Source organism: Camarhynchus parvulus, chromosome 28 (genome assembly GCF_901933205.1).
Source record: "Camarhynchus parvulus chromosome 28, STF_HiC, whole genome shotgun sequence".
Classification (NCBI taxonomy): Eukaryota; Metazoa; Chordata; class Aves; order Passeriformes; family Thraupidae; genus Camarhynchus; species Camarhynchus parvulus.
In genome coordinates this window covers 3,677,814-3,689,516 of record NC_044598.1, presented here as the reverse complement: position 1 = coordinate 3,689,516, position 11,703 = coordinate 3,677,814, and the positions used below count along the sequence as shown (strand labels likewise).

Sequence of the window (11,703 nt, the reverse complement as noted above, 5' to 3'; positions counted from 1 at the left end):
AGAATACCTGGATGCTCCAAAGTCTCAGGATGTTCCACAAGCCCTGGGATGCTCCAAGGCCTTCAGGAGGCTCAAGGCCCTGGGATGCTGGCATGATCCCAGACCCCAGGGTGCTCCAAGGACCCTGGAATTCTCCAAAACCCTGGGATGCTCCAACACCCCGGGACTGCTCCAAAACCTCTGAAATCCTCCAAAACCCCAGGATCCTCCAAAACCCTGGGATGCTTCAAAACCCTGGGATGCTCCAACACCCCTGGGATCCTCAAAAACCTCGGGATGCCCCCAAACCCCTGGAATGCCCCAAAATCCCCAGGATGCCTCAAAATCCCTGGAATGTTCAAAAACCCGGGGACGCTCCAAAACCCCTGGGATGCTCCAAAACCCCCAGGATCCTCCAAACCCCCTGGGATACTCCAAAAACCCCTGGAATCCGCCAAAACTCCCAGGATGCTCCAAAACCCTGGGATGCTCCAAAACCCCAGGATCCTCCAAACCCCCAGGATGCTCCAAAACCCCCGGGATGCTCCAAAAACCCTGGAATCCTCCAAAACCCTGGGATGCTCCAAAAGCCTCGGGATGCTCCGAAACTCCTGGAATGCTCCAAAACCTCCAGAATGCTCCAAGATCCCTGGAATGCTCCAAAACCCTCAGGATACTCCAAAATCCCCGGGACAATCGAAAACCCCTGGAATCCTCCAAAATCCTGGGATACTTCAAAACCCCTAGGATCCTCCAAAACCTTGGGATGCTCCAAAAGCCCCGGGATGCTCCAAAACCCCCAGGATGCTCCAAACCCCCCGGGATGCTGGAGCCGCCCGCAGACGCTGGGATGCGGGGTGCGGAGAATCTCCTGGGAAAAGCAGCTGGGGGAACGGGGCGGGGCGGAGCCGGGGCCCCCCCCGGGGCCCCCACCCGCCCTTCCGCACGTTCCTTCCTCCCCCCCGTCATCCTCCTCCTCCTCCTCCTCCCCCCGCTCTCGCGACAGCTCCGTGCAGAAAATGGCCCCGCGGCCGCCCCGCCGCTGATGCGCGACCCGGGCGGTGCCGGCCCCGCCGCAGCCCCGGTACGGCCGGGAGGGACCGGGAGGGACCGGGGGAGGACCGGGATCGGGGAATGGACCGGCACCGGGGATGGACTGGCACAGGGGGTGCGGGGACAGCGGGAGCTTTACCGGCACCGGGGGGGTGTACCGGCACCGGGACCGTATTGGCACCGGGGAGGTACCGGTATCGGGGATGTGCCGGTATCGGGGATGTACCGGTATCGGGGGTACCCCGGCACCGGCGGGGTGCTGGCACCGGGAAAGGAGCACTGGCACCGGGGGATGTACCGAGCCGGGGGTGTGCTGGCACCGGAGCTGGATCGGTACCGGGGATGAACCAGCACTGGGGCCGTACCGGTGCCGAGGGTGTAGCGGTACCGGTAGCGGTACCAGATAATGGACCGGCACCGGGGCTGGAGCTGCACCGGGGACAGCAGCGGTACCGGCTTGGGGCCCGGGGTACCGGGGCTCTGCAGGGAGCCGGGACCTGCCCCAGCCCCGGGGCTGCTGCCCGCGGGGGCTCCGGGTCACGGTGCCACTGCCCGTGGGGTGGTGGCCGTGGGGTCACTCCCCCCTGGATTGTAGCCATGGGTGTGTGGCCCGTGGGGGGCTAGCAGCCCCAAAACCAGCAGCCATGGGGGCTGCCCTGGGGTTACCACTTGTGGGGCTGACAGGGAGCCTCGGGAGCCACTAGCCCTGGGTCCTGACAGGTGTGTGGCCTGTGGGAGCAGCAGGACCCCCTCACATCCCGGGATGCACCTGCCGGGATCTGCCCGTGCTCCCTCCATCCTCCCACACCTCCTGGAGCCGCTCTGTGGCTGTCAGAGCCCGGGCTGCTGCCCTTGGCCATGGGGTGAGCTCGCCTGGTGCTGGGCTCAGCTTTGTCCAGGCTCAGGGAGGGAGCTCCAACATCCCCAGGTGGCTCCTGAAGGCAAAGTGGGGTTTTTCCCCCATGGGCCATCCACAGGCAGGCAGGCAGGTCAAGGTGGGCACCGGGGTGGTGTGGGGATGTGGGGAGATGGCAGCAGGGCTTGGAGTGTCTGGGGGACAGTGGGGACCCTCCTTTGGAGGGAAGAGGGGCCTGAGCTGAGCTGCCCCATGGATGTGACACCAAGGCCAGCACAGGGCTCAGCATTCACCCCTCTGGATGCCCACCCGGGGTTTGGGATGGGCTCCTCAGGCTCTGCAGGCAGATCCTGAGTTGGAAAGCAGGGAACCCCCCAAGGGAGGGGTGGCACCCCAACAGCAGCTTTGCTCCAGCCCGGATTGGGGCACCCACCTTGTGTTGGACACCTGGAGCATCCCCCCCATCACCCCCCAGCTCTGTGAGGGCTCCCCGCGGTATCTGCGGCTCCAGGAGAGCCCTCAGGGTGTGTTTCAGTCGGGGCTGGTGGCACTGGCAGGAGCGGAGCCTCCCCCGGCGCTCGCCGGCTGCGCGATCACATGAGCCCCTTGTTCCGAGCCTTTGTCTCATCTCCTGCGCCGAGGAGCCGCGTTTGGGGGCAGCCTCCTCATCCTCGGGCCTCAGAGATGCTCAAATCCGATTATTTGTCCCATTTATCCTCGCGGGGTGGGTTGAGCAAAGCCTCGGGGTATGGATAAAGCCCCCGGGTGGTTTGAGGGGGATGAGCTGTGTTAATTATTCACTGAATCAGCAGCACAGCCTGCTCGGGGTGATGGGCAGCTGCAAACATCCTGCCCACCCTCACGGCTGGCAGCCCCTGGAAGGGTTTTGGGGTCCATGTTCACCCCACAAGGGGTTGGGATGAGGGAGTTTTGTGCCAGCAGCTTTTTGGGGTGGCAGGAAATAATAATAATGGGGATAATGGCAGCAACAGTGGTGGCTCCAGGACTGGGGTTCCAGGGCAGCTTTTCACTGGTGGTCACATCTTGGGGGGAGCCATATTTCTGGGGGGGTCCTGTCTCTGGGGGAATCTTGTCACCAGGGGGGTGACATCTCTGGGTCAGTGACACCTCTGGGTCAGTTACATCTCTGGGGCAGTCACATTTTTGGGTCAATCACGTTTTTGGGTCAGTCACGTTTTTCGGTCAGTCACATCTCTGGGGCAATCACATCTCTGGGGCAGTCACATTTTTGGGGCAGTCACATCTCTGGGTCAGTGACATCTCTGGATCAGTCATATCTCTGGATCAGTGACATCTCTGGATCAGTCACATCTCTGGGTCAGTCACATCTCGGGCAGTCACATTTTTGGGGCAGTCACATTTTTGGGTCAGTCACATCTCTGGGACAGTCACATCTCTGGGACAGTCACATTTTTGGGGCAGTCACATTTTTGGGGCAGTCACATCTCTGGTGACCACAGGAGGTCACTGGGGATGGGGACAGTGGCAGCTCAGCAGCACCTGGGCCGGGGTGTCACACTCAGGGCTGCAGAACAGACAGTCCTGGAGGAGGGGGGTGTTGGCCACCATCCCGTGGGAGGTGACAAATGACAGCAAAATGATCCAGGTGCCACCTGCTCTCCAACAACCTGGCTGGGCACAGGGGGATGCCACAGTGCTGCCAGCGTGTCCTCTGCCATGTCACCTGTGGGGAACTTGGGGCCACAGGCCAAGTGTCCCTCCTGCCTGCCCTCACACAATCTGCTCAAGAGGTTTCCCAGCTTTTCCAGAGAAAAAAAATCAGCTTCCAAGGCATCACTGGGATGCTGCAACAGGGAGTGCCACTCTCCATGTGGCATCTGTGATCCCAGAGGGACAGGACAGAGGTTCCAGCACCCCAAGGCACTGCTGGCTTTGACCCTGGGGCTCCAGGAGCTCCTGTCCCTGCTGCAGAGCTGGTGGGAAAGAATTTCCTGATTTATTTGGGGAAACTTCCCTGTGCTGCCCCTGAGCTCTCAGTGCCATGGCCCTGCTCCCTTTGGGCTCACCTGGAGCCCGTTGGTCCCAGGGCTCTGCCAGGGGTGCTGAGCCCAGGCTGGGCCAGCCAGCTTTGATCCAGAGGGGCATTTCCAGCAGGGCAGCAGGAATTTTGCTTCACTGCACTCTCCAGCACCAATAGTTCCAGCTCTGACACTTCAGGGTTGGGCACCAAATGTGGCAGTGCCACAGGGACATTGCCCAGGCAGACACAGCCCTGCCTCGACATTTGCAGCATTGCCTCTCCCCAAAAAGAAGATTCCCAGGACCTTTTTTCCCACCAAACCCCTCATTTCCACCTGATAAACAAAGCTCCATCGAAGCTGCTGGGAGCTTTCCATGTTTTCCCCATGTCCTGCAGGGATGGAGAATGGAGATGGAGCATCCCCTCCATCCAGGGCTGAATTTCCTCTCCTGGGCCATCAGCAGCCCCAGCCCTGTCCCAGATTCCCTTTTCCATGGCCAACCCCGCTCCATGGCTAGCTGATTCCATCCCGAGGCTGCTGAGCTGAGAAAACAACAACAAAAAAAAAGGCCCCACAACCCCAGACAAAGCCAGGAGGCCAGTGGCAGCCACAGGAATAATCCCACGTGGATTTTTCCCCCCTCCCTGGTTTATTTCCTGCTGGGCTGTGATCCCAGTGTGCTGGGTGCTGCAGGAACAGCTGCTGAGCCAGGCTGAGCCCCTCTGGGCCAGACCCCCCAGAGCCAAAAGCTGGGGAAATGCCTCTGGAGCAGATGTTAATGGCAAGGATGGGGTGCCCCAGGCAGCAGAGCTGATCCCCAGGGAGATTTCCCAAGGAGTTATTGAGCTCCCAGGGAAGTATCTGCCAGTGCTCACTTCACAGCCCCAGCACTGATACTATTATTATTATTATTGCCATTATTATCAATATCGCCATTATTATAAATATTTTTACCCTTTTATCCTTTTTATTTCATCTTTTTGTCCATATTTTTATCATTGCTTATTATTTATTAGCATTATTATCGCCATTATTAGCACCATTTTCTCTCTCACTCCAACATTAAGACACTACAGAGAAATCTCCCAGACTGAGGGGGGTTTCCACATGATTTTCACTGGGAATTCCAGTTTGGCTCATCCATGTGGGACCCTCATGCCAAGCCAATGTAATTTTGGGCAAGAACCATCCCCATGTACCCGTCATCAACTCCCAGTCACTCACTGGGACCTGCTGCTCATCCTGGCTTGGAAAACCCTTTGGGATTTTGAGGGGAGCACCCAGTGAGCCCCCAGCCCTGGGAGTAGGAGCAGCTCCAGCAATCCCTGTGCCTTGGAGAGGATCCCCTTGGAGGATCCTTGGAGCAATTCCCCAGTTCCTCCAATTCCTGGGGAGGATTTTCCCCCAATTTGGGAGAAATTTTGGCTACAGCTGCTGTGGGCTGGACAGGAGCAGGATCCTGGTGATGCCTGGGGGGGATGTTTGGTGGCTTTGGGGACCACGCTGGGGCGGGAGAGGCAGGAAGGGACAGTGACAGCTCTGGGATCAGCTCTGGGTGGGACGGTTGGTCCCACGACCACGGGGCACCGAGGAGGAGGAGGGAAAAGAAGAAGAGGAGAGGAGGAGGAGAAAGAGAAGGAGAAGGAGAAGGAGAAGGAGAAGGAGAAGGAGAAGAGGAGGAGGACGGACCCCGGGCTGGGCTCTGACCTCCCTCCTGCTCCCGGTGCAGCCCCGCCGGGAGGAGCCGCCCTGTCCCTGTCCCTGTGCCCGTGCCCAGCTCCGGCCAGGCCATGAAGACGGAGAAGGACGAGGCCGTGGCCACCTTCTCCCTGCGGGGGAAATTCGGCACGGAGGGGGCAGGTGAGTGCCCTCATGGGGGGGCAGGAGCAGGGGAAACCTTTGCTCCTGTGGCTGGGAGGTCCCTTTGGGTGAACCCCGCCCATGGGGATGTGCCCAGGTGTGCCAGGGCGTGCCCGGGTGCACAGGTGGCATCACCCAGGGTGTTCCAGCCACCGTCAGGCTTCACCTGCACCAGCACAGCCCCTCCCAGCCCTCACACCTTGGGGGGCTCCAGCCCCCTCCAGGCAGACCCCGGCCCCATTTCCCTGTCCTGAAGGGATGGGGAGGGCACAGGGGTGATTTGGCAGGGCAGAGGGGTGGGGAGGGCAAAGGGGTGCTTTGGAAGGGCCGAGGGATGAGGAGGGCAGAGCTCTGGTTTGGCAGAGCTGAGGGATGGGGAGGGCAGAGCTCTGGTTTGGCAGAGCTGAGGGATGGGGAGGGCAGAGCTCTGGTTTGTCAGGTCCGAGCCTCACGACCCCTCCCCGCAGGCTGCAGTGAGCCAGCCGTGCCCGGTGCCCCGATGCCGGTGGCGGGGAGCGGAGGGACCCCGGCCCCGGAGCTGCGGCCGCTGAAGCGCAGACCTGTCCCAGGTGAGGCCAGCCCCGCCCCGGGGAGGGGACAGCGACAGCCGGGCCAGGGGCGAGGCTGACGGATCTGTGTCCTTGCAGGGAAACACTACCAGTGCTCCAGCTACGGCTGCAAACTGGCCTTCCCCAGCATGCAGGAGCTGATGGACCACCTGAAGGTCCACTACAGACCCACGCAGTCCCTCGAGGGTAAGGCCAGGACACGCTACGGGCTCTTTTTTTGGCTGGAAGGGGGCAGAGCAGGGCTCAGAGTGAGGCAGGGCTGGTGATGGAGATGGGAATGGGGCAGCTGGGAGGTGCTGCAGTGGGGCTGTCCCCCCTGGGCTGGTGCTGAATCTCTCTCCGAATTCCTCTGCCCAGGCAAAACCTTCCAGTGCCCCACGCTGGGCTGCAGCGAGACCTTCCCCAGCATGCAGGACCTGATGGGCCACATGAAGGTGCACTACAAACCCAACCGCTACTTCAAGTGAGTCCCGCTGCTCCCTGTCCCCTCCCGTCCTCCCTGGGGACACCTGGCCAGCAGAGCTGATCCCCAGGGAGATCTCCCAAGGAGTTACTGAGCTCCTGGGGAAGCATCACCCAGTGCTCACTTCACAGCCCCAGCACTGATACTGTTCTTCTTATTATTGTCATTATTATCAATATCACCATTATTATAAATATTTTTACCCTTTTATCCTTTTTATTTTACCATTTTGTCCATCTTTTCATCAATGCTTATTTTTATTAGCATTATTATCACCATTTTCTCTCTCACTCCAACATTAAGACACTACAGAGAAATCTCCCAGACTGAGGGGGTTTTCCACATGATTTTCACTGGGAATTCCAGTTTGGCTCATCCATGTGGGACCCTCATGCCAAGCCAATGTAATTTTGGGAAAGAGCTGTCCCCACATGCCCATCATCAACTCCCAGTCACTCACTGGGACCTGCTGCTCCACCTGGCTTGGAAAACCCTTTGGGATTTTGAGGGGAGCACCCAGTGAGCCCCCAGCCCTGGGAGCAGGAGCAGCTCCAGCAATCCCTGTGCCTTGGAGAGGATCCCCTTGGAGGATCCTTGGAGCAATTCCCCAGTTCCTCCAATTCCTGGGGAGGAATTTCCCCCCAGTTTGGGGGAAATTTTGGCTACAGCTGCTGTGGGCTGGACAGGAGCAGGATCCTGGTGATGCCTGGGGGGGATGTTTGGGGGCTTTGGGGACCACGCTGGGGCGGGAGAGGCAGGAAGGGACAGTGACAGCTCTGGGATCAGCTCTGGGTTTATCCACATGGGAGCCTCATGCCGAGCTGTGTTGGTGTTCACAGGGGTCTCAGGTTGAGGGAAGAGACGAGGATCTGACTCCATGTTTCAGAAGGCTTGATTTATTATTTTATGATATATATTATATTAAAACTATACTAAAAGAATAGAAGAAAGGATTCCATCAGAAGGCTAGCAAGGAATAGAAAAGGAATGATAACAAAGGCTTGTGACTGACCGAGACAGTCTGGACATTATTATTACTAATTATTATTAATCTTTAATTATTAATTATTAATTATTATTGATCTAATTCATGATTGGCCATTAATTAGAAACAACCACATGAGACCAATCACAGATGCACCTGTTGCATTCCACAGCAGCAGATAACCATTGTTTACATTTTTTTCCTGAGGCCTCTCAGCTTCTCAGGAGGAAAAATCCTAAGGAAAAGATTTTTCATAAAACATGTCTGTGATACCGAGCCAATGTCATTTTGTGCAAGAACCATCCCCACATGCCCATCATCGATTCCCAGTCCCTCTCACAGCTCTTTCCTCACCCCAGGTGTGAGAACTGCCTGCTGCACTTCTGCATGCACTGCTCACTCTTCAAGCACCTGCACGTGATTGATTTACTAAAGCTACTAAATTTACTAAATTTAAATTAAAATTCTCTACTGATTTAAAATTTATCAACTATTACAAACTCTAAAATAACAATTCAATGTTATAATTCTTAATAATTATATACTTTAATATATATTAATTAAGTATATAATCTACTTAATTCCTAAGTATTATCAATTTCATTGATAATTATTATTATTATCAATTTCTTTGATAATTATTATTATTATCAATTTCTTTGATCATCAGTTTCTTTCTTGTCACTACAGACATTATTTTTACTATAATGTTTCCTCATAACAAAAAATATTAATAGTAACAACTCATGTCATAAACATGGACTCACACAGATCTCTGAGTTACACCAGCAGTAGCAACAACTTTGCTTCTGCAAGCCCAGCTCAGGTCAGAGGGGTGCAGGTCAATGTCTGTGACACCGAGCCAATGTCATTTTGTTCAAGAACCATCCCCACATGCCCATCATCGATTCCCAGTCCCTCTCACAGCTCTTTTTGACCCCAGGTGTGAGAACTGCCTGCTGCGCTTCTGCTCACACTGCTCACTCTTCAAGCACCTCCATGTCAGCTCGGTGTCACACGTCTGTGACACCGAACCAATGTCATTTTGTTCAAGAACCATCCCCACATGCCCATCATCGTCTCCCAGTCCCTCTCACGGCTCTCTCCCCACCCCAGGTGTGAGAACTGCCTGCTGCGCTTCCGCACGCACCGCTCGCTCTTCAAGCACCTGCACGTCTGCTCGGACAGCGCCAGCGGCCCCGCGCCGCCCCCCCGGCCGGTGCTGCCCCCCGCTACCTCCAGCCCGCACAAGGAGCCCCCGGCCAAGCCCCCCGAGGCGCTGCCCAAGCCGCCCGGCTGCGACCCCCGGAGAAGGAAGCGCCGGCGCGGGCGCGGACTCAGCCCCGGCGGCGCTGCCCGGCTCGCTGGAGCCGCTGCTCCCGGGGACCCCGCACCCCTTCCCGCTGCTGGAGCCCGCCCTGTTCGGGCCCTCGTCCTTGACTCGCTTCTCGGGGCCAGCCCCGTCCTCGGTGCCGGGGCCGTTCCTGTCCTACGTGCCCCCCTCGCCCTACGGGCTGGCGCAGCCCCCGGCTCAGCACCGCCTGCGGCCCTTCCTGCCGGGCCACGGCCCCCCCAGCGTCTCCAACGCCGTCTGGAAGAAAAGCCAAGGTGAGAGCGCGGAGCCGTGCGGGACAAACCTTCTTCTGCTCCCGCCTTGACCAGCAGCAGCAGCTCCCCGAGCAGGACCCGAGGATCCGGCCCCCTCCATCTCCTCCGGCCCGGCCTTTCCCCCAAAAAATCCCCGTCCCGCCTGTGCCACCCCCTGTGTGATGTTCGATTGGGCAAAAGCACCGAAAAACGCCTCCAAATTCTCCTCCAAATTGTCCCCAGCGGCCCTGCTGCTCCCCGGCGTGCTGGGGGGGCCGGGCCAGGGCTGCCCTCCCACGAGTCCCCCCCAGCCAAGGGAGGGGAAGACCTAATGCTTGTCTCGGGCCTCGATTCCCTCCGCAGGTGTGAGTGTCAGCCCACTCCTCCCATGCTTTGGCTCAGGAGTGACTCCAGGTTAGTTTGGCACCTGCTGGGTGGGGGCTGCTTTCTGTCACTGGGGGGTTTGGGGGGCGGCGGGGGGGGGCGCAGGGGACGGGAGATGCCCCAGGGGCACTGCGGTGCTCCCCGGAGGGCACAGGGGGAGGGCGGGCTCCCTCCTTTTTGGGAGCCACGCGGAGAGGGGATGCGGCTCCGAGGCAGGGGGGTTACCGGCTGCACCCCCCCAAAACCCCCCAGCCTGGCCCCGAGGGCAGAAGCAGCAGGAGGAGGAGCAGCAGCAGCAGCTCCAGTGCCCCCAGTACCCCCAGAACCCGCCGTGCCCTGACCAGCCTGGCCCCCCTGCTCCCGCATTCGGGGTTCTTCCCTTGGGAAGGGCTCCAGCCCCCCGGCTCCGGGCGATCCCTGTGCTTCCCTGCCCGCCCGTCCTTGCAGGGCACTCCTCCGCCAGCCGCATCGTCTGGGAGCACACGCGGGGCCGCTACAGCTGCACGCAGTGCCCCTTCTCCACCGCCTCCCGCGACGAGATGACCCTGCACACCGAGGACCACCGCAAGAACCCCCCGCCCGGGCGCCTGGAGGCAGAGATGGGTACGGGAGGGACCCCCCCGGCTGCGGGGATGCTCCCGGGGGCGGCAGGGATCCGCGGGGATAAGGCACGGGATGCTCCCGGGGGCGGCAGGGATCCGCGGGGATAAGGCACGGGATGCTCCCGGGGGCGGCAGGGATCCGCGGGGATAAGGCACATCCTGCTCCCTCTGGCCTGGCACAGCCTGGCCGGGTTCCAGTCCCTGCTTCCCAAACCTGCAGCAGTGCCCTGGAGGGGTTTGTGTGCCCCTCCTGTGCCCCCGGCCCCTGTAATGGCCTGGGGGTGTCTGTGTGTCCTCCCTGTGCCCCCAGCCCCTCAATGCCCCTGGGGTCTGTGTGCCCCCCTGTTCCCCCAGTGCCCCGGGGGTCTCTGTGCCCCCCCAGTGCCCTCTCCATGCCCCCCAACCCCTGCTGTGCCCTGGAGGGGTCCATGTGCTTGCCCACTCTGTACCCCCAACCCCTGCAATGACCCTGGGGGTGTCCGTGTGCCCTCCCAGTGCCCCACAGTGCCCCCCAGCCCGTGCAATGCCCCTGAGGCTGTGTGTGCTTTCCCAGTGCCCACAGCCCCTGCAATGTCCCTGGGGGTCTCTGTGTGCCCTCCCAGTGCCCCCCAGTGCCCCCCAGCCCCTTTGATGCCCCTGGGGGTCCGTGTCCCCCGCCCCACGAGGTGCTGACACTTCTCTTCCCTTTCCCTGCAGATTTCGGGGTGGGGCTGGCCCCGTTCCACGCCAAGTTGCCGCCGGAGATGGAGAACTCCCTGTACTCCCAGCTCTGATGCCCTCGGCTCCCAAGGGACTCCTGCACCTCCCCTGAGCCGGGCAGGGGCACAGCACAGCCCCGAGCTGGGACAGGAGCAGCAGCAGGGCCGATGTTTCCCCTGGAATTTCCTCTCCCCTTCCTTTGTATTTTCGGGAGCTCTCCAGCAGCCGGAGCCGCTGTTCCTCCCTCCCTGAAAGGTTTTGTTGCTTCAGCCCCGAGGGCTCTGCAGGGAGCCCGGTAGGTTCTCAGGAGTTAGTGGACTGCTCTGGAACGAGATCTCGGAAAAATAAATGGGAATTGTACAGGAGTGGCAGCCGGGAGAGGCTCTGTCAGTCCCTGGGGCAGGGGGAGCGGGGCTGGCACTGAGAGCCCCCAAAAACCAAAGGAGGGGGACATGGGGACACAGGAGGTGTGACACTGTGCTCCTGGGCTGGCACTGCCGGGGGCTGGCTTGGGGAGGAGAAAGGGGAGAGTTTGGGAAAGGGGAAAGGGAAGAATTTGGGGAAGGAAAGGGAAGAGTTTGGGAAAGGAGACAGAGTTTGGGAAGGAGAAAGGGAAGAGTTTGGGAAAGGGGGAAGGGAAATGTTTGGGAAAGGGAAGTGTTT

At 59.5% G+C, this 11,703-nt stretch overlaps 1 protein-coding gene across 1 annotated transcript; it reads left to right on the top strand.

Annotated features, from left to right (window-relative positions):
• The first annotated feature begins 977 nt into the window (after window positions 1-977).
• ZNF414 (zinc finger protein 414) lies at window positions 978-11,483 on the top strand. Its single transcript, XM_030966721.1, is given in 10 exon segments — window positions 978-1,063; window positions 5,621-5,751; window positions 6,219-6,320; window positions 6,399-6,506; window positions 6,678-6,783; window positions 8,885-9,061; window positions 9,063-9,376; window positions 9,719-9,769; window positions 10,187-10,342; window positions 11,038-11,483. Coding segments are annotated over 9 exon segments (1,161 nt in total). The 5' UTR covers window positions 978-1,063; window positions 5,621-5,681; the 3' UTR covers window positions 11,115-11,483.
• Window positions 11,484-11,703: the final 220 nt, after the last annotated feature.